The sequence below is a fragment of the Balaenoptera musculus genome, chromosome 1, assembly GCF_009873245.2.
Source record: "Balaenoptera musculus isolate JJ_BM4_2016_0621 chromosome 1, mBalMus1.pri.v3, whole genome shotgun sequence".
In the NCBI taxonomy this organism is placed as follows: domain Eukaryota; kingdom Metazoa; phylum Chordata; class Mammalia; order Artiodactyla; family Balaenopteridae; genus Balaenoptera; species Balaenoptera musculus.
In genome coordinates, this window is record NC_045785.1 from 45,941,061 (window position 1) to 45,964,852 (window position 23,792).

The 23,792-nt window shown below is 38.7% G+C and overlaps 1 protein-coding gene across 1 annotated transcript in view; it reads left to right on the top strand.

The window, feature by feature from the left end:
* Positions 1-23,792, top strand: part of TTC4 (tetratricopeptide repeat domain 4) — a 36,991-nt gene that overhangs the window by 2,696 nt on the left and 10,503 nt on the right. The window contains exons 4-8 of the mRNA XM_036842212.1: positions 2,817-2,894; positions 4,321-4,445; positions 20,868-20,954; positions 22,671-22,888; positions 23,464-23,545. Coding sequence (XP_036698107.1) covers positions 2,817-2,894; positions 4,321-4,445; positions 20,868-20,954; positions 22,671-22,888; positions 23,464-23,545 — 590 coding nt within the window. The remainder of the gene's footprint in view (positions 1-2,816; positions 2,895-4,320; positions 4,446-20,867; positions 20,955-22,670; positions 22,889-23,463; positions 23,546-23,792) is intronic.

The window sequence follows — 23,792 nt, forward strand, 5'->3', positions numbered from 1 at the left end:
ATTAGTATGTTAATGCTGAGAAAACCTACAGCAAAGAACCTTACCCTGTGATTCTCAGGTTTTATAAGCCCCCTTTTCAAGTAACACTTATTAACATGCAGGACTGTTCTGCAGACATGACTTTGGGAAACACTGATTAATTATTTGGGTGGCATTATTGTTGGTGACTATAGTCTTGGTCTTATTAGACCCATGTTTCTTATCACAGAGTTTTAGAGAGGACCTGGGAATGACCTCAGCCTTTTCTGAGGGGCTGGTAGACAATAAGCCTTGCAGTCTAGCTGGGATAAGTCTGATGGGACTCGTCACCATTGGAGCAGAGTTTCTTTCTAATCATAGGCCACTCCAGCTGTTTTCTCCTTTAGAACTTTAGAGATTATTTGAGCCAACCAGCCCCCTCATTTTACATAGGCCCAGAGAGGGACCCCTTTGGTTAGTGCCAGAACCTTGACTAGAAACCCACTCTTCTAACTTCTGGAGGAATACGTTTTCTTCATTCAGCAAACTGAGTTCTTGTTCCGTGCTAGGCACTGGCATCATAGAAGTGAGTAAGACCTGACCTTTCCCTAAAGGAGTTTAATTCATTTACCTATTCAGTCAGTAAATAGAAAGCATTTACTGTGTGCTAGGCACTGCACTGTGAATAAGAGCTACATAGTTCCTTTCCTTGGGGAACTAAAGAATGTCATGTATAGGGCTAATAAGACCAAAAACACCTTGAAAGAAAAAAACCACATGTAATGTGATACCAGAGGAGCAAATGCATAATACTCAGAGACAGTCCTTAAATGATGTCACTGGTATGGCTTACAGAGCACTTTCACATTTTTTTATCCCTCTTGATCTCATAGCAGCTATGTAAGATAAATGAGGTTAACAGCTTTATCCCTAGTTAGCAGAGTAAGAAACTGTAGTAAAATGTAGTAATAAATGTAGTAAAATGAATTGTCTAAGGATACACAGTGCTAGCGTTAGGATGTGGAATCAAGTTTTATTCAGAATACACTAAATGGAAGACCCCTTTACCCACGCTTCCGGAGGTACCTGGTGCTGTTGATTCTTTAGTCCTGAGTACTTTGTAGGTTCTACAGTATAGCTTGGTAACTTTGAGTTTTCCTTCTGCTGGCTTAGAAGTCAGTTTTCTCAAGCCTAATTAGGCATTTAATCTGTGTCTCTTTGTTCTCCAGCTTTAAAATGTGTTCTCCGTTGTTCTCATTCTTGTTGTCTCTGTGGATTTATGGCTTTTCTGTGGCAGAGGGGAAGTGGTAGGGGTTGAACTGCGTGTGTTCAGTCTACTGCCTTTAACCAGAAGTTTTTGGATTTCTTTTATATGTATTTTTTTCCATAGTTAGGATCATGCTGGTCTTCCAATTTTGTATTCAGTTCTTTTCACTTAATTTTATAACAAACAATTTCACCTGTCGTTAAATTATTTGTGAATACTATTTTAATAGCTACATAAAGTTGCATCATATGGACATACCACTGTTTACACTATTTGCTTTACTATTCTGCTGTTGTTGAGTATATAGCTGCTTTTAGGTTTTTTTAAGTAATGCAAAAATGAACAAAGTTAGAGATAAAGTTTTTCCAATAATTCTGATTATTCTTTAGGATTTGGCAAACTATGACTCACAGGCCACATCTGGATCCCTGACCTCCTGTGAGCTAAAAATGTTTTTTACATTTTTAAAGGATTGTAAAACAAAGAAGAATGTATAACAGACCATATGTAGCCTGTAAAGTCTGAAATATTTACTATATGGCCCTTTAGAGAAAAATTTTGCTGACCCCCGGGCTAGAGTTTTAGAAGTGAAATTAATAGGTAAATACCAAGCTGTTAAGTAATACTTACAGTATTAACTAGAAAGTGAAAGTCTATCTCATGCCTCCTAGTTTGGATAACCAGTGTGTATGATTGCACACCTTTTTTAAATGCATTTACAAATATATATGTGTGTGTACCTGTGTCTGTATATTTAGATTGGTTTGTTTTATAAAGATGGGCTTCTATACACATTGAGCCACCACTTAAAATAATATAGCACAGACATCCTATCATGCTTTTACATGCAGAACTGTCTTACTCTTTTTAATAGCTGTATAGTATTTAGTAGTATGGATTTACCATAGTTTATTTCATCATTACTAAATTGAGGATATTTAGGTTATCTCCAGCTTTTCATAATTAAAAGTAATGCAGCAGTTAACATGCTTTTACATTTATCCTTGTACATTTTTGCAAGCATTTTTTTTGTTTTGTTTTTTTGCGAGCATTATTTTTTTTTAACATCTTTATTGCTTTGCAAGCATTTTTAAGGATCAGTTCTTAGAAGAGTATTGTTGGGTCAAAGTGTATGTACAAAGTGCATGCCAATTTGCTCTCTAATTTACTCTTAGAGTGTCCTTTTTCCATATCTTCACCAATATTGGATATTATCTGTTTTTAGTTTTTACCAATTTCATGTTAATTTTAATTTCTCTAATCATTAGTGTTGTTGAGTATCTCTCCATATGCTTACTAGCCATTTATAGTTGTTCGGTGGGTTGCCTGATGCTGTAAACATTTCTAAGGTGCTTGATGAGCACAACTATTTTTTTTTTCTATTGGGTTGGCCAAAAAGTTCGTTCAGGTTTTTCTGTAAGATGTTATGGAAAAACCCGAACGAACCTTTTGGCCAACCCAATATAAACAGTTGCTCTGATTTTTATTTCTCCAAGATTGTCCAAGAGTGTTTTTGTTTCTACACACAAAATTTTGGAAGTAATCTGATCTCAAAACATGTTTTCTCTTTTACTAAATGGTGTTTTGTTAGGCAATTTTCGTTCTGCTCTCAATGATGTGACAGCTGCCAGAAAGCTAAAACCCTGCCACCTGAAAGCAATAGTAAGAGGTAAGTCTTGTAGAGCTGCAATATGATTGTCATCACGGAAAAGCTGGCATGCACTGCACCGGAAGTATTTTAAGCTTTGATATGAAGGTGCTAAGATACTAATGAAGTCACCTTATTTTTGCCATCTTGATATTAAGTCCTTGTCAACAGCAACATGCCTTTTTTAAAAGAATTCCCCAGAGAATAATCCAACCCTCTGTTTTAAGAATTTGTAGAGAAATTGAAACTCCTCATTTTAAATTAATAAAGAATAAAATTAATTAAAATAAAGCAGTTCTAAAAGCCACATTCTAATTTTTTTTCCACATTAGCTGATTGAAAGGCAAGATCTTCAAATGCCATGTTAATGTTTATTAAAAGATAAGTTATGGGACTTTTGCTGCTAACTCTAATGCTGAGATGTTCCCAGATTATTTTTTCTCTTGTAGTCTGACCTTTATATGTAATAATAGTGCTTTTATTACTTTTATACTTCACCTTTTTTTTGAGAAGCTCAAAGGTGATTTGTAAACTTTAATTTATTCATTACATATTAATCTCTGTATCCTCATTGACCAACTTAAAATGCTTTATCAAAGTTATTGCTTAAGTAATCATGGTTAGGGGGTTTAAGTAGATCTAGGTCCTTCAGCTGTAGGGAAAGGAGGTACTAAACAAAGATGGGCAAGTAAATTGAGTATAGTCCTGTGGAATTTGCCACAGGCTGGAAGTCTGTACTTTGAATTGTCACTTTTACCTTACCATGTGACCTTGGCGAGACACCCACTCTGAGTATCAGTATGCCCATCTCTAGAAGATGAGGTTGGATTCTATTAACATTTAAGCCCTTACAGTTCTGATATTTTTAAATTCTGTGGAAAACCCAAAGGCTAACTGGAGAAAAAACATTAAAGGAGAGGCAGCTTAAACTGGTAGCCATCAAGAACAATTTTAGGAGAGACCTAATGTCTTTGGTCTTGCCATTGCTTTTGTGAATGACTGAGACAAATTCTGCTTTCTCTCTCCATTTAAAGAAAGTCATCTGAGATGAGCTTTATTCTTCTCATTTATAGATGAGGAACGTGAAGCTCAGGGATGCTCAGTCCTTTGATGTTCAGTTGGTAAATGACAGCCAGATTTCCAGTCCAGATCTGTCTGATTCCAAAGACTGTGTTCTTTGCCACTAAGCTGTAGCCTTCCCTACTTTAGGAGTCCTTGATACCAGAAAGGCTTACAGGAGTTTTGAGCTGAATGGGCCCTAGAAATCTTTCTGATCTAAGATACAAGAAATAGTCTTCCTTGTCTGGGGAATGTACTACAAGGGTCTTTATCATCCATTTTCCCTTCAGGGTGCTGGCTGGTGGCTGGTTAAGGTTGGGGGTCCCCTTCAAGGACGGCTTTTCCCATGCCTGTTGTCCACAGATACTAAGGGTGCTGGGTTCTACAGGTGCCTTATGCCATCTGGAACTGAAAAACTATGTCGAGGCTGTGAACTGGTGCGATGAGGGGCTGCAGATAGATGCCACAGAGAAGAAGCTTCTGGAAATGAGGGCTAAAGCAGACAAGTTGAAGGTTGGTGGCAAAATCAGCCAATTGGCATTTGTTAATTAGCATTAATTAATTAATTAGCATTTCCCAGATTGTATCTTGGGTCATAGTAAACTTTTTCTTCTTTAAAACAAAACCCAGGGAACTCCCTGGCGGTCCAGTGGTTAGGACTCGGCGCCGAGGGCCCAGGTACAATCCCTGGTCAGGAACTAAGATCCTGCAAGCCATGTGTGGGATCAGCCAAAACAACAACAGCCAGCCAAAACAACAACAACAACAACAACAACAAACAAAACCCCAAATCAGTCCTTACCCTTGGCACTCTGGAGGATACAGATAAGTAAACAAGCAAGTAAATAAATAATTATAACGTGATAGAGGCAAGGAAGAATACATAGTACTTGATAAATTTATGACTATTATGATTTGAATAAATAGATTAGTGCCATAGTCTAGTCTGCACACTGACTATAGCTATTGAAAGAGAGGAGGGGAAAGGACAGTTAAACATTTAAGAAATATCTTAAGCTTCTGTAATACTGTGTAACTACCAACATTAAGACACCTATAACTTGCTCATGAAATGCTACATTTCTGGCACATAACAGCAACAGTGATGATAAAATTAACAGTAATAACAGACTGCCAACACTACCAAAAAAAATCCAACATTTAGATATCACTTACTGTATGTATGTTCCAAGTGCTGTTTAAAAATTTTTACTTATATGAATCCATCTGAACCACACACAGTCCTATAAGAGAGGCACTATTCTAATTCACCTTCCACTAGTGAGGTAGCTAAAGCAGAGAGATCAGGAAGTTGCCCAAGTCACACAACTGGTGAAGCTGGGCTTCAAAGTCAGGCTGTTTGGCTCCAGAGTCCACATTCTTAGTCCTGTGCATTATTGCCTCACAAGTCTGTCCAGTACAAATCCAGACTTGAGTTCTCTTGATTCCTGGTCTAGGTTCACTGCTTATACTATGGACTGGGAATTTTCAGTGCCAAGGGAGCCTAGAGCTGGCCTTGAACAGGGATAAGTTTTAGTCAGAGGTCATTTTGGTCATATCTACAAAAGTAGATATGTGTGAACCCACATGGCTCAATGACAGAATCCTGAGCCTAGGCAACTAGGTGTGGGCCAGAATTTCTAAAAGTGGTATACACAAGAGAGAAGATCTAGAGGGCTACTGTGGAAGGCCATCGCCAAGCTTATCTGCAGAAAAACCCTTGTTCGACCTAAATGAAAGCTTTTAGGTCCTGCAGCATAATTAAAGGGAGATTTCAGGGCCCAAAAGCCTGACATTAGGTATAGGTGACATTGCTTGCAGAGTATCAGGATTATACCCTTTTATCTGAGTATAAATTGATTCTGGATTCCCATGTGCTTGGTATATGTGAGCAATAGACCCATATGGTTATGTTAAGATCAGACAAAATAGACTTCAAGGCAATGATTGTTACCAGAGATAAAGCAAGGCATTTTTTTTTTAATGATGAAAGGGTCAGTTTATCAAGCATATTTAACAATTCTAAATGTGTATGTACCTAATAATAGAACTTCAAAATGTATGAAGCAAAAATTGACAACTCAAAGAAGGAAGAGACAAATGTATAAATAGGTAGAAATGTCAACATCCCTCTCTCAGAGTAACTGATAGACTTAAGTAGATAAATCAGTAAAGAGAAGTGATGTCAGCAAAAATAGCCAACTAAAGACCTGGAAAAATTTTCTCCATAAAGTCAATGGAAAATGGACAAAAATGGTCAATCAACTTTTTCATAACTCTGAAATGAACGGAAGGCTTGCAGCAATCTGGGTAGTGTTTGTTCAGGAAAAATGGCTGAACCTCCATAAGAACAGCAAGCTTTGTGGCGTTTTTAACTTGCCCTATCCCCATCTCCTCCCTCCCTAGTTCCATAGTAGCCTTAAAAGCCAACAGCCCACAATCATGGTGAAAATGAGCAGCCTGGCAGCCACCAGAGGAGGCAGAACAGGATTAGAGCTCCTGCAAAGCCCCATTCCCAGAGGATTGTCATTATTTGACCATCTAGAAGATCCCACTTACAAGTTGTTTTTATTTGACACATCTTGAAGCTATCCCAGTAGGAAAAGCTTTTTCACAGAGTGTTGGTGTAGGAGGCATTTGTTAAAAACAATTTGAGGCAGTTATTTAAGATTGCATCTGCCTGAGGCAGTGGAAAACTCCAGAGGCAAATAATAGGCTTACCAGAAAACTTAAAAGGAAAAGCTGGGGAATGAGATTCTGTAGGGGCTTTGAAAAGCTCCAGCATACTCCTGGGAATCTAGAAGGTCACATATGTGCTCTTGCTATGCATGTGCTCAGGAAAGATCTAAGAACGTCCTAAGCTCTCACCTCTGGCTGATTTGGAAGCTTTGTGCCAGCAGGAACTGAAGGCTAAGGCTGAATTGTTAACTGCTGGGGTAATTGTTGAAGCCTTGTCCAGACATGCCTGCAGAGCCCCTTGGCAAAGACTGGGAGACTTTTTGGCTTCAGGCGTTTAGGGAAATATGTCCAGTCATTATCTCACCACTAAGCTAACTGGAGACTTTAGTAGTCACATATAACAGAGAATACAGGCTTTACAGAATTAGTTCAGAAAAGTCACTAAACAAACAATAGCAACAGCAACGACAAACACTGGGGAGGGGAGAGAGAGAATATGATTTCCAGAGTTGCCACATTATATTATTTTAAATGTCCAGTTTTCAACAAAAAATTACAAGACATGCAAAGGATCAAAGTGTGATCCATATCCAGGAAAAGAAATCAACAGAAACTGTCCCTGAGGAAGCCCAGACATGAGACTTAAAAGATAAAAAACTTTCAACCAGCTATTTAAAATATGTTCTAAGAATTGTTGCCTGAAAAAAAATGCACAACCTAGAAGTTGAGAATTAAGTTTTATTCAGCAGACTTACTGAGGACTTAAGCCTGGGATACAACCTCTCAGAGAGCTCTGAAGGACTGTTCTGAACAGGTAGGGGAGAAGCAAAGATATAGGAGTTTTTGGAAAAAAAAAACCCATGAGATCGAACATCAAAAGACTACTGCTAATTAAAGAAACAGACATTTCAAGTTAATGAATTTAGTGCTTTTCTATATGGGAAGATGGGCTTATTGAAATTATTCCTTTGATATACACGTTAACTATAGGACCAGTATTCTGGTTTTTTCCATGCTGAGCATCCCTTAGGATGCACCGTCAGGGTGGCTGCAGTGGCTGATGGCTTGATGGCCACAAAATTCTTTGTTTACTGAAATGGCAGGTTACATTCTTTGTCCACAGTGCCTCCTCTTGACCATAAATTCGACCAATGTTTGGGAGGCATTTCATGACCAATTTTTTCCCACTGTGCTAGGAAGGCTCATTCCTAGATCAGGCAAAGAGTCTGTTGGGAGGCTACTCAATGTGCTAATTTTGGATCAGGTCCTGTTGATAATCTTAAATTCTCTGGATCGCCTGTCTTACTAGTCTGTTACCCAGGAAATGTTTTCCCTTGTTGCTCCTTCCCATATCTAGAGTTGCACTATTACAATTATTCTGTGTAGAGCTGTATATATGATCAACTGCCTCAAGATGTTTAACCATCATTAATTTTGTTGGAGGCCTGGTTATACATTGGGTAATGCAAGAGACAACAATCTTATAAAACAGACAGGATATAAGTAATATAGCTAGTAAATTAATAAAGTTGTAGTGCAGCAAAGAGAGGCACAGGGTATAAATAAATAATTTGAAAACAACAAGAGAGAACAAGTTAAAATAATGGTTAGTACAGCTAGTTGCAATATCGTCACAGTAAGCCATCAGGTCCACAGGGGAGCCAGCTGCAGAAGCCAAATGCAGGAGGGATCAGGTAGAGAGAAAAAAATGTTTCATCTTTGTTTACAAAGGTATACTTTCTCAACTTGTTGTGGGTCATGGTTGCCATAAGAGGAAAGCTTTTCTGGAAAGCCAAGATTAAAAGCCAGTATATTTCAGAAAAAGTCATAAAATCATAAATCATATTTATCAGTTCATTCAGTCCCATGTAATTAAGTCCTGTTGATCTAGATGGAGGCATTGGGTTTTCCATTAGAGTTTTGTAATTTTTTTTTTAAATAAATGTATTTATTTTATTTTATTTATTTTTGGCTGTATTGGGTCGTCGTTGCTGCGCACAGGCTTTCTCTAGCTTCAATGAGCGGGGGCTACTCTTCGCTGTGGTGCGCGGGCTTCTCATTGTGGTGGCTTCTCTTGTTGTGGAGCATGGGCTTTAGGTGCACGGGCTTCAGTAGTTATGGCTCGCGGGCTCTAGAGCGCAGGCTCAGTAGCTGTGGGCTTAGTGGCTCTGCAGCATGTGGGATCTTCGCAGACCAGGGCTCGAACCCGTGTCCCCTGCCTTGGCAGGCAGATTCTTAACCACTGTGCCACTAGGGAAGCCCCTTTTGGAATTTCTTACCCATTTCAGTGGTATGATCTAAAAGTTATCAGAAATTAATATTTTTCAAAGTCCTTCTTGTGAATCTTCTTGAAGGTTTTCATTTTATAAAATCATCAAAGTAGAACAATGATTGTCTTAAATGACAAAAGACTTAAAATGGCATGGTTAAAGATCTGATTACAATGTAATTGACAAGAAACTTGGTTATTTCTGTGACATACAACATTTTAAGATAATAATTAGAATTATGACTGATAACATACCAGGACATAATCAGATTTTTAGGAATTCCATATAAAATTTGGAATATCTATATTAACATTTACCCACACAGCATAATCTAAGAAGGTTTATCTCCAATCACTTGACAATGTTTTTTAAGTAATTTAACATACCAAATAAACCTAATTAGTTTAATATTCCTCTGAGATGCCTCAGCGTTCCTTTGAAGCTTCCCAGAGTTAGCTAGAGGTCAAAAGAACTTCAGTTAGAATTTGATATTTGGGAAGTGTGTCAAGAATATCAAAAAGGTTTCAAAAGGTTTGACTTGGTCAAATAGGATCATAGGTCATTGTGAAACAATACTTATTCACTTAACCAAAGTGACAAAAGATTTCAAAAACAGGGACTTCCCTGGTGGTGCAGTGGTTAAGAATCTGCCTGCCAATGTACAGGACACGGGTTCGATCCCTGGTCCAGGAAGATCCCACATACCGCGGAGCAACTAAGCCCATAAGCCACAACTACTGAGACTGAGTGCCACAGCTACCGAAGCCTGCATGCCCTAGAGCCCACATGCTGCAACTACTGAAGCCCGCTTGCTCTAGGGCCCATGTGCCACAACTGCTGAGCCCATGTGCTGCAACTAATGAAGCCCGTGCACCTAGAGCCTGTGCTCCACAACAAGAGAAGCCATCACAGTGAGAAGCCCGTGCACCACAACCAAGAGTAGCCCTGCTTGCCGCAACTAGAGAAAGCCTGTGTGCAGCAACGAAGACCCAATGCAGACAAAAATTTAAAAAAAAATAATAAAAGATTTCAAAAGCAAATACACATCACCTAAAGGCAAGGAAACCCATATTATCTGTTATCAAAAACAGTATTCCAAGAAAATTTTTTTCTCTTTATAGAGAGAGGAACCAAATCTAGTCCTGCACCAACCTACTTTTAATAACAAAATCCATTTACCTCATTAATTTAATCCAAGCCTGACCATGTGCAAAACTCCTTTTTCAGGGCTCCCTTTCTACGAACCTTCCACAACTTTCTGTATCCATATTAGTTTGTTCCTTATTTTTCCATCTAGAAACAACCAGCTCTAGGACAAAATCACTTGTTCCCCTTAACATGTATTTCCATTCCTCATACCTTCTTTTGCTGAAAACACACATCGTACTTTACTTGCATACTGAAACATTTCCCTTATTGTTTTTAGTGGCTTTAATTACATATTACAGTTTTAACCTTTAAAAATCTTAATCTCTAGCAAAAATGGACAAGCAGCAAGTAATTGTGAACTGTTTGTCATACTAGCATTTCCTGATTGGCAAATTTAGGAATATTCTAGAACCTCTGGAAACATATATCTTCTCATAGCATAATTTCTTTCCTCAATGTGGTACAAGACATGTGTCTAATAAACCCAAACATCTTTAGTTTCCCTCTTGTAAGGAGACAAAAGTAGGTAAATTTAGACCTGTTTAGCAATTAATGTTCCAGTATTTTATTTGAAATGACTTGGATATTCAATGAATTCTCATCATTTAATTTAACTTAGCAAAACTCAAGTTACCAAAAATCAGGAGAAACTAGTTTAGATAGACATATTCCTTAGAGTTCACCTGTAAACTCTTGTCTCATTTACCTTTATTTTATAACTTATGAAGATATCGTCGTACTGCGGATGAAGAATGTCACCTGCTATTATCAGTAAACAGAGGATGTTGCAGCCATCAAGCCATCAGCCACTGCAGCCGCCCCTGACTGTGCACCCTGAGGGGTTCAGGATGGAGGAAAAAACAGGACACTGGCCCTAGATAGTTAAGATATAACATATATATCAAAGGAATGATTTCAGTGAGCCCAGACTCATGCATCTTCCCATACATAGAAAAGTGTTAAATTCATCAACTTGAGATGTCTGTTTTTATTTAACAGTAATCTTTCGATGTTCCGACTACCTGGTTTTATGTAGAAACTATATATCCTGGCTCCTCCCTTACCTCTTCAGAGCAGTTCCTAGAGCTGTCTGCCTCCCAGGCTTAAGTCCTCAGCAAGGACTTAAGAGGCTGCCTCCCAGGCTTAAGTCCTCAGCAAGTCCTCCAAATAAAACATAATTCTCAACTTTTAGATTGTGCATTTTTTTCAGTCAACAATACCAAGTTAATTTTTCTTGCTGATGAACTCTGCAACAAATAACATGAACTTAGTTAACCTAGGTACAATAAAAGTAAGGTATGTCTATATTGATTAAACCAACAAGCTTAAGCTAGCTCTATTACAGATACAATTTAATATTGGATATTTCCTAGGTCATATGAACCTGAAACTCATTCTGGCCAGTTTCCCCATTATATTTAGAAAAATTTAATTTGTAAGTGCTTACTTTTAAGTCAGTTAAATGGACCTCTTTTATAAACTTAATTTTGATAATATTTTCCAGAGGTAGAGACATCTTGTATATATAATGTACACACAGACATATAAACAGACAAAACTAGAGATCTCGTAGCTTTAACATGTAGTTATGAATCAGGTATTATAATATAAACTTACTAATTTATAAATACCAGTTGGAATAAGTTAAATTTATTTGCTCAGATGACTAAGGCTTATACTGTTTGTGGAAAAGACTTAAGGTTTATATTTGTCCTTGATAAATCCCTTAAGGAGGCTATAAGTTAGATTTTGAGTGAGGGAGCCTTTCCAGCAGTTTGAGTTTAAAAGAGCCTTTTTGGGGCTTCCCTGGTGGCACAGTGGTTGAGAGTCTGCCTGCCAATGCAGGGGACACGGGTTCGAGCCCTGGTCTGGGAAGATCCCACATGCCGCGGAGCGGATGGGCCCGTGAGCCACAAATTACTGAGCCTGCGCGTCTGTAGCCTGTGCTCCGCAACAGGAGAGGCCTGTTGTTAAGACCAAGGCTTGTCGACTGGATCCTGATGGAAACTAGTTAAAGGTATAAAAGATGACAGAATAGGGTTTCCCTGGTGGCAAAGTGCTTAAGAATCTGCCTGCCAATAGGCCGCGATAGTGAGAGGCCCGTGCACTGCAATGAGGAGTAGCACCCGCTTGCCGCAACTAGGGAGGGCCCTCGCGCAGAAACGAAGACCCAACACAGCCATAAATAAATAAATAAATAAATAAACCCTAGCATATATATTAAAAGAAGAGCCTTTTTGTCTCCTTTGGTTTCAGGTTTTACCTGATTGAGCTAACTAGGCTCAGTCTCAGGTCTTTGTGGGCTGTATTTACATTTCTGATTTGTAGAGGTTTGCAACACAGAGGCAGTTGCTTTAAGTTCTCTAAAGAACTGGTCTGCTGCCTAAAAGATATTAAAAGATTGATTTGCCCGACTATATTTTCTTTAATTTGCATTTTTATATCAGTGAGAAAATTTCCAACTATCTGAAAATTAAGAGTTCTATGTTCTAGAACTTTAGGGTTCAATTTATCACGCCTTCAAAAGTTTGCACAAGGCATTCAACCAAGGCTCTCTTTCTGAGTGTATAGGGTAAACCCAGAGCAAAAAAATCTCTATTATTATTATTATTGGCCCCTGAATATTAACTCCCAGCTTTTATTTCATATAGTGTGGGCTCAGGTAACCTTGTTGGTTTCTTTTAGTATGTTTAATATTGTCTGAGGGGCAGATTTATATGTGCTGTCTTATAATAGCAGGCAGGAGAAGCATTCCCCAGTGAGACATAATGTCTATCCTACAATATAATTAGGCAAAAGGGATATAACCGTCTTACATAAAGTCCATTTAAATAGACCAATTTATATAAACTTTCATCTCTATTCTGTCAACTTTTTTTTAAAAATTTATTTAATTATTTTTGGCTGCATTGGGTCTTCGTTGCTGTGCGCGGGTTTTCTCTAGTTGCGGTGAGCGGGGACGACTATTCGTTGTGGTGCGCTGGCTTCTCATTGCGGTGTCTTCTCTTGTTGCAGAGCACGATCTCTAGGCATGCGGGCTTCAGTAGTTGTGGCTCTTGGGCGCAGGCTCAGTAGTTGTGGCGCATGGGCTTAGTTGCTCCACGGCATGTGGAATCTTTCTGGACCAGGGCTCGAACCTTTGTCCCCTGCATTGGCAGGCAGATTCTTAAGCACTTTGCCACCAGGGAAACCCTATTCTGTCATCTTTTATACCTTTAACTAGTTTCCATCAGGATCCAGTCGAGAAGCCTTGGTCTTAACAACAGTCCTAGAAGCTTTCTTTTCTTTTTATCCCTCAACCATTTTATCTATTTTTGTATAAAAGGCTCTGGGGTCCCCAGTGAGAGATTGAGCCAAGGCACTCAGGCCTTTTTGTCAATCTTTTAACTTGATTAATTGGCCTAACTGTTGCCCCAAGTAGTTGTTGGTCAGTTATCTTAGTGTAGTTTTTTTCCAGCCTTTTAAATATATATATATATATATATATATATATATATATATATATATATATATATATGTACACACACACGCATGCACACACACACACACACACACATACATACACACACACATAACACATAGTTTTTAAACTGGGGTAAATAGAGCAGACTTGTTTGGGGCCCTTTAATGTTGGGGACCAATAGAGGGTCCCTTTGGCCCATCCAACCTTAGGTAGTGTTGTATCAGAACCTTTTTAATCCTATTAATGTTCATTTTATTTATCCCATTGCTTAATAACCATCTAAAGATTTCTTTATGTATTTGGGATGAGACCCTTTAACATTTCCACCTTGTTGGGCAGAAGTCTCTAGACTTTCTTTCAGTTTTTTTCTTAATTCCCTGTTAACCTAATTAACATTAATTATCCTAATGTTTTTATTGGCATCTGTAAGACCCATTGAGGGGAAGCAGAGACCACAAATAAGGCTTCCCAAACTGTTTTTTTGTTTGTTTTAAACTAAGGAGTTCTGGGAATTCCCTGGCGATCCAATGGTTAGGACTCCACGCTTTCACTGCCTAGGGCGCGGGTGTGAAGTAAGATCCTGCAAGCCATGCGGCCAAAATTAAGTAAGTTAATTAAATAAACAGACTAAGGAGTTCTTAGGTTAACCATTTTACGTATATGTATTTTCCACCTTCTAATTTGGCTTTATCATAGGTACCAATAAAATAGCTGTTTATAATGAGAGCTCTCTAAAAAATATACCAATTTAGAATTTTCTCCAATTTAAAAGATCCATTGTCTGGCCATTAACTAGATATATCCTAATAGTGACTCAAACCAATAAGATGCAAGAGGTGTCCCCACAGGAGAGTGCGAAGGATGCCGCCTATACAAGATCTAGAAAGCGTACTCCCAAAAACAGCGTAAGAAAGTAAAGGCCTTTGTTGTACAGGCCGACGCGACTAAGGTTAAGATGACAAAAGCCCCTGAGAACTGGCACAGTCAGACAAAAGACTGCTCAGAATCCCAGTCTGTTCAATTGGTTGTGAAATGTACACCATATGTGTACCTTCCAGATGGCAGAGAACAGGCTCTTAAAACACACACACACACCCACCCACCCACCCACCACATTGAAGAAGATCAGGTAGAACGTTTTCATCTCAAAGGCACAGGGAGAGAAATGCAAGTTCCCTCTAGAAGGGCTTTTGTTTCTTTAAGGTCAGAATTCTGCAAAGATGTTTTATCAAGCTGTCTTTCTCTAACTTCACTGCGAACACAATAAAAGAACCTCATCTTGGCCATTTTCAGGGTGAGATTTCCTTTAATTACCAATTAAGTAAGTACAAGTTTTGTATGTACATAAACCTGGCTGGGGTGTTAGTTGGAGGCTGGCTTTCTGATGTCCCTCATTTAGAAAAGATATTAAGCCAGCCTCTCACCCAATCACACAGTCCAGATCACTCAGTATCTCTTGACTGAGCGACTCATAGCGTCTTCCAACCAGGATGTACTTTTTCCTGTTATCTTTCAACTGGGCTCCCCCAGTATCTTTCAGATGGGGAGCCAGATACTGGTTATATACAACCGAATAAAACTCACAACCAATAATTGGGAGATCTGAGAACCAAGAGAGACTCACCCAAATTTGTTTGGACTCTGAGGCAGACAGGCATAAGAAGCCTCTGCTGGTACCAAGACTCCGGCTCCTTGTAGAGGTCAGGTGAAGGAGAGAAGTCTGCCCTGAGTCCATTTGTGGTCACCAAAACTGTCAACTGAAAAAAAAATGCACAATCCAGAAGTTGAGAATTATGTTTTATTCAGCAGAGTTACTGAGAACTTAAGCCGGGATACAGACTCTCGTATAGCTCTGAGGGACTGTTCCACATGTAGTGGAACATCAAAAGATTACTGCTAATTAAAGAAACACACATTTCAAGTTAAAGAATTTAGCACTTTTCTATGTATGGGAAGATGTAAGAGTCTGGGCTCATTGAAATTATTCCTTTGATTTGCACCATAAATATCTAGGGCCAGTATTCTCTTTTTTCAATCCTGAATTCCCTCAGGGTGCACTCTCAGGGGTGGCTACAGTGGCTGATGGCTTTATGACTACAACATCTTTTGTTTACTGAAATGGCAGTTGACATTCTTTGTCCACAAAACGAAAGGAAACAATGTCTAAAGAACTTCAAAAAATACATGGGAACACTCACTCACCAAATAGGGAATATCATTAAAGAAAAATTAACAACTGAAATGAGAAATTCACTAAGGGGTTCAAGAATAGAACTTTGAAGATAGATCAATTGTGATTACTCAGTCTGAGGAATAGAAAGAAAAAAGAACAAAGAAAGATGAAGAGAGACTGAGAGACTTATGGGATGCCATCAAGCATATCATCATAGGCATAATGAGAGTCCCAGGATAGAGAGAGAAACGGGCAAAAGAATATTTGAAGAAGTAACAGCCGAAAACTTCCCAGATTTGATGGAAAATAGTAAGCTACTCTCCCAAGAAGCTTAACAAACACCAAGTAGGATATACTTAAAGAAATCTGTATCCAGACACATCATAATCAAACTGTTAAAAGTCAAAGACAAGAGAATCTTAAAAGCATCAAAAGAGAAGTGACTCTTCATATATAAGAGATCCTCAATAAAATTAATAGCTGATTTCTCATCAGAAACCATGTTAGCCAAAGGGCAGTGGGATGACATGAAAAGTGCTGAAAGAAAAAGACTGTCAACCAATAATTCTATATCCAGCAAACTTATCCTTCAAAAATGATGGAGAGGAAGAAGTAAAACTCTATTTGTAAATGATATGAGCTTATATATAGAAAATCCTAAAGAATCCACTAAACTATTGGAACTAGTAAATTAGTTCACCAAGCTGGTAGGATATGTCAGAATACACTGATCAGCTGTATTCTATACACTTTTAATGAACATTCGAAATGTGGAATTAAGAAAATTCCATTTACAATAGCATCAAAAAGAATAAAATATTTAGGAATAAATTTAACAAAAGTAGCATAAAATTTATACTTTGAAAATACAAAGCATTGTTGAAAGAAATTAAACCTAAATAAATGGGAAGACATCCCATATTCATGGATCAGATCTTTTTAAAAAAAAAATTTTATTATTTTATTTTTGGCTGCGTTAGGTCTTAGTTGCAGCACGCAGGATCTTTGTTGGGATTGTCACTGCAGCATGAGGGATCCTCTGCTGCGGTGCATGGGCTCCTTGTGGCACGTGGGCTTCTCTCTAGTTGTGGCGTATGGGCTCTCTAGTTGTGGCCTGTGTGCTCAGTAGTTGCAGCATGTGGGCTTAGTTGCCCCACGGCATGTGGGAACTTAGTTCTCTGACCAGGGATCAAACCCACATCCCCTGCATTGGAAGGCGGATTCTTAACCACTGGACCACCAGGGAAGTCCCTCATGGATCAGATCTTAATATTGTTAAGATGACAGTACTCCCTAAATTGGTGTACAAATTCAATGTAATCTTCATCAAAATTTCAATTAGTTTATTTGAAGAATATTGATAAGCTGATTGTAATATTCACATGGAAATTCAAGGGACCCAGAATAGCCAAAACAATCCTGAAAAACAAAAATGAAGTTAGAGAACTCAAAATTCCCAATTTCAAATCTTACTATAAAGCTATAGTAATAAAGACATTGTGGTACTGGTGTAAGGATAGACATACAGATCAATATAATAGAATTGAGAGCTCAGAAATAAACCCTCACATTTATATACAGATGATTTGCGACAAGGGTACCTAGACCATTTAATGGGGAAGGAATAGTCTTTTCAACAAATGATTCTGGGACAACTGGATATCCACGTGCAAAAGAATGAACTTGGACCCTACCTCATATATGTATACACACACACACACACACAAATTACCTCGAAATGGTTCAAAGAACTAAAACTGTAAAACTCTCAGAGGAAAACATCAGCATAAATCTTCATGACCTTGGGTCAGGCAATGGTTTCTTAGATACGACACAACGCATAAGCAACAAAAGGAAAAATAGGTAAACTGGACTTCATCAAAGGTTAAAAACTTCTTCAAAAGACACCATTGAGAAAGTGAAAAGACAGCCCACAGAATGGGAGATAATATTTGTATCATATATCTGTAAGAAACTTTTATCTAGAATATATAATGGACTCTTAACATGTCAATAATTAAAAAGACAACCCAGTTATTTAAGTGGGCAAAGGATCTGAATAGCTGTCACTCCAATATAATACAAAAATGGCCAACAAACACATGAAAGATGCTCAACATCATTAGTCATTAAGGAAATGTAAATCAAAACCACAGTGAGATACTATTTCATACCCACTAGGATGGCTCTAATTTTTTTTTTAAAAGAAGATAACAAATGATGAAGATGTGGAGAAATTGAAACCCTCATAAGTTGCTGGTGGGAATGTAAAATGGTACAGCCACTATGGAAAACAGTTTGACAGTTCCTAAAAAAATTAACCATAAAATTACCATATGACCCAGCACTTCCACTCCTAGGTGTATACCCAAAAGGATTGAAACCAAATATTCAAACAAATACTTGTACATGAATGTACATAGCAACAATATTCATAATGGCCAAAACATGGAAACAATCTAAATGTCCATCATGGTAGTTAGATGGTAGATAAAAAGGAATAAAGTACTGTAAAAAGGAATGAAGTACTAATACATGCTACAGTGTAGACAAACCTCAAAAATACCGTGCTGAGGGAAAGAAGGCAGATAAAAAACATATTGTATGATTCCATGTATATGAAACATCCAAAATACATAAATCTGTAGAGTGAGAAAGCACATTAGTGGTTGCCAGGGTTTAGGGGAAGGGGGAAATGTTGAGTGACTGCTTAATGGGCTTGAGATTTCTTTTTAGGGTGTTGAAAAGTCTTGGAACTAGATAGAGGTGATGGTCGCACAATAATGTGAATGTACTAAATGCCACTGAATTGTATACTTCAAAATGGTTAATTTTATGTCATGTGAATTTCACCTCAATTTAAAAAAATTTTTTTAAATATACACTAACCATGAAATAAAAATTTATTGATAAATAGGACTTGGTCAAAACTGAAAATTTTCTATTCTATAAAAGACATCAATAAGAAGATTAAAAGGCAAGGCATGGAATGGGAGAAAATATTTGTATTACATACAGTTGATCCTTGAACCACAGGAGTTTGAATTGCGCACATCCACTGATATGCGGATATTTTTCAATAGTAAATACCACAGAACTACGTGGGTGGTTCATGGTTGGTTGAACCTGAGGATGTGGAGAAATAGCAGATACAGAGGGCTGACTATGAGTTATACATGGATTAACCTCAGTGTTGTTCAAGGGTCAACTGTATAACAAAGGATTTGTATCCAGAATACATAAAGAAATCTATTCAATATGAAAATTTTTTTAAATTTTGTAAAAGAAACAGACACTTCTCAAAAGATTTACAGTAGCACATAAAAATTTACATAGTATTGTTAGTCATGTGGCGGGAGAATGCAACTTAAACATCAGTGCGATCCCAGTTCACAAGACTGACAATACCTAATATTGGCAGAGATGTGAAGGAGCTGGAACTCTCATAAATTGTTAGTGGGATATAAACCACTTTGGAAATCAGTTTGTCAGTTTTATATACCTATCCTATGACTCAGCAATTTTACTCCTAGGTATTTAGCTAAGAGAAATGAAAACATGTTCATAATAAGACTTGTATAAGAATGTTGGTAGCCTATTTTATTCATAATAATCCAGAAACAGCCCTTGTGTCCATCAACAGGAGAATAGATAAGCAAAGTGTGGTATATTCAAACAATGGAATATGACTTGGTAATGAAAAGAAACAAACCTATCAGTGATGGGAGGGTGATGGACTGCAAAGAGGTATGAGGGAACTTTCTAGAATGTTCTCTATCTTGATTGGAGTGTTGGGTACTCAGGGTATACATTTGTCAAAACTCATCTAACTATACACTTAAATTCTCAACAGAGTTGACTTCTTTTTACGTATATAAAGGGGCAGCAAACTTCATAGTTCAGGACTCCTCTGACCTAGGGGTTATGTGGGCTTTATGCAGGCTGCAAGACCCCAAACTTCAGGTGAGACAGCAGGGAAATCACATCCTCCCACTTGCATCTGTAAGTCAGAGGAAAAACAACATGGGACAGAATACAAATCGTCCTTAATCATCCATCTTAATCATTCTCTAACGTGGACCAGACACTGTGGTCCGGTGTAGCTCAGCTGTGAAGGCAGAATTGGACATAGTTCTAGTGGTATCCATGGGTTTGATTACTCTTGGTAGTATAATCAAACTTCCTAACTGCAGAAAGGATTTTTGCAGCTCTTGGCAGACTGGATTGGAGAAGGATGGCCAAGAATTATCAGCTGTTGTCTCCTGAAAGGGTAGACTTTGTTCATTAGAAAAAGAAGATCTGTGTTAGCCCTTGTGGGGCTCTTGTGGGGAGGATAAGGGATGGTTGGTGCTATATTTTAGAGCAGGGCTCAGCAAACTGACCCACAGGCCAAATCCAGCCTTTGTTCTGTTTTTGTACATTCTATGAACCAAGAATGTTTTTGATATTTTTAGAGGGTTATAAACGACAAAGCAACAAACAAAGCCAGATAATATTCGACAGAGACCATACATGGTCTGCAAAGCCTAAAATATTTACTGTCTGGCCGTTTACAGAAAAAGTTGGCCCCTATTAATCACAATCCTGAGGGTAGGTAGGAGTACGATCACCTGGTTTTGGGTAGATTAGCAGGAAAAGGAAATCTAAATTATATTTCTGCCAGATGAAGTAGACTGGTGGTATTTTTCTCGCATGGACTGTAATTGTGCAAAAGGCAAAGCCTCTGATAAGTTCTTGGCCTGGGTTTTTCCAGTGTGTTTTCCTAAACCCCAGCCATAACAGAGAGGTTTAAATGCCCCATTGGCCCTGATGTCAGTCCCTCTACCAAGAATGCCCTCTGTCTTTCATCTGGTTTCTGTCTAAACCCACCTCCTCGATGGGGCAGAATCAGTCACTCCCTTCTCTGTGTTTCATAGCACTCAGTTCATACTACCAGGCTAACACGTAGACCTTTTTACGTGTCTGTCCCCCTCAGTGGACTATGAGCTCCTTGGGCAGATTTTAACATTTTTGCTGCCACTGGTCCTGGCACCCAGACATGTGCGGCTTAAGTGTTTATTGAACTGAATCCAGCCACTGGTATCCCTTGATATACAGGAGCCTGGGTTGAATAGAGACCAGAGATAGCTATTTAGGATCAGACTGGGGTAACAAGCGGAGGCAAGTTCTCTAGAGCTGATGCATCTGAATTTCATTTTCAGCGAACTGAACAGAGGGATATAAGGAAAGCAAAGTTGAAAGAAAAGAAGGAGCAGAATCAGAATGAGGCTTTACTCCAGGCCATTGTGGTGAGTTCTCAAACTTTAGGTCCTTCTGGTCTTGTGAAATCCACTAATCCTGAAGCCTACTGGGAACCTTTCTGGGAATGCTTTACCTGAATGAGTTGTACATTTTCTTTCTGCTTTTGGTGAAGCAGTGTGACATGTCAGACCTTCTGAGTTCAGTCAGCTCTCTCACTTGTATGCATGTGTTGGTTTCAGGTAACATATCCTGAATTTAGTAGCTTTCGGTTAAGCATTATCTAATCTTCACAGTAGCCTTCTGGCGTAGGTCTTCTTGCTCCTGTTTTTGCTAGATGAGCACATAGTCTCAGGGAGATGAAGAAACCTCACACAGCTAATATGTGTCAGAGCCAGGTCCTTGCTCTCAGCCCCTGTGTTATACTGCATCCTGAGAAAGTGAATTTTTAGGATGTAGCTCTTCTAACTATAACAACAACACAAAATTCTATCTCCCCTTCCCTCTCTTTACTGCATTTTAAATGAATGTAGTCTGATCTTGCTTTCACAAGTCACTTTGAGCCTTGGCTACTCAGGGGAGGTAATACTGGCTATGAGATTGTGGGGTAGGTTCTTGGTTTCATTCTTTGCCGAGTTAAATTATGTGCCTATTTAAATTACTTGTTGACTTTGAGAACATCACAGTTCTAGGATGCACTCCACTAGTCCCTCCGCACAACAAGGAATCTGTTAACACATTAACAGATTAAACAGAAGGGAATACTCCAGAGGGATTTGGTCATTTTCTAAAATGTAGAATATTGGAATGCCCAGACATTTGCATACAGACCTTATTTTGGTTCTCTCCTTTAACTCTGCATCTCAGACTTCAGTGTACTTAAGAATTAATCTCAAGAGTAGTATACACAAAGTCGTATATACTACATTTTAGTGGTTTAAAGCAGGGGTCAGCAAGCTGCAGCCAGTGGCTTACAGCCCTGCCTGTTTGTGTATGTCTTACCAATGGCTGTTTTCACACTACAGTGGCAGGGTTGAGTAATATCAACAGAGACCATTTGGCCCGCAAAACCTAAAATATTTCTTATCTGACCCTTTAAGGGAAAGTTTGCCAACCCCTGATTTAGGAGATACCATCAAGGTAATTTTGATTACATGTCATTTTCCCCTTGTCTGCTAGCCTTAGGAGCCTCCACACAACATACATAAGAGGTGACTCTACTATTCAGACCTTTGATTTATCCTTATTTCTATGAGACAATCAAAATTAAGTCAATGTGTGCATTATTTTTATTATCCCATGTCCTAGCTAAATGGAAACGTTTGCCATGTTCGTACATGCCACTCTCTGCATCTTTTCTGTACCTTTGCACATGCTGTTCCTTGGCTGTTACTTGGGGTAGAATGCCCTTCCCACTCCCCCCGCCCCCCAACTTTTCTGCTTTTCAAAGTCATTGTTCAAGGCTTAGCATCCCCCAGTCCCCTCCAGCCCCCAGGCTGAATTAATTATTCATGGTCTACAGTTCCACAGCTTTACTTCTTACCTTATGTTGTACTTATTACCATGTCTAGCTCATGTCTGTGACAGAGTCTAGCACGTGGTAGATGCCCAGTAAAGGTGAGTTAAACAAGTCTCAGGGATAATGAAGACGAATGATGTGTAGAGCTGGCTCTCAGGGAGCTCGCAGTGTTATGGTTTCCTTGTTTTAGTGAAATGAGTTTGCATCCTTCCACACATAAGGTGTGTGTTTTCTTTTTTTAACCCAGGCTAGGAACATCAGGCTACTGTCTGAAGCTGCTGGAGAGGATGAAGACTCAGCCTCAGAAGGTCTCGGTGAGCTCATCCTGAGTGGGCTCACTTCTGAGAACCTCTACGGAGCCAGGCTGAGTGTAGATGATGGGGGAAGACTGAGCTGGCCTGTGCTCTTTCTGTACCCAGAGTATGCCCAGTCGGACTTCATCTCTGCTTTTCACGAGGACTCCAGGTACTTCCTTCCCCAGGAGCCCTCTGCTATGCTTGCATGCTCTTCCCTGCTGTCTCTGCAGGATGGACAGGTGGATTTTTGGTTGAGGAGGGAAGAGAATAGTTTTAGAGGGTTTTACACAGTCTGGTTGCTATAACCTCTCTATTCCATAGCTGATTTCTCCTTTTACTAAGTAGCTTTGCAGTGACAGACCACAGTACAGTGTTTGTCAAGCTCTGGTACTTGTCTCGTGAGAGATGAAATCATTGGAGGTAGTAACTGCATAGAACTGAAGGGTATATTTATTAGAAGACATATAACTAGCAATTTTAACATGTGATTTCATAGGGTTAATGCTTAGAATGTGGCTGAATATAAGAATGTTGTTAATCCTGAGTCAGTTTAAAGAGAATTACTATGTCATAATAGGACAAGTGATACACACATTTTGGGCACTGCTGTCAAAATGGATTAAGCCTGCATTTCATGATTTATACATTCTTGATATCTCTGTGAATTGGTGTCCAGGGCATGGGATGTAGGAAAACAGATTATGAGTTATTGATACCCAGAAAGTACATGTTATATCTCCTTAGGTTTATTGATCATCTAATGGTGATGTTTGGTGAAACGCCCTCTTGGGATTTAGAGCAAAAATACTGCCCTGATAATTTAGAGGTAAGAGAAGTTTTATTTTGTTCCTCTATGGGAATTGGGGTGGGGAGGAACAGGGGGTGCAGTGAGGTTTCACTGCCTTTTTAAAAAAAATTGTGGTAAAATATAAAAAACATAAAATTTACCATTTTAAGTGCACAGTTCAGTAGTGTTAAGTACATTCACGTTGTTGTACAACCATCACCACTATCTGTCTCCGTTTTCATCATCCTAAACTGAAACTCCATGCCCATTAATCAGTAACTCCCTA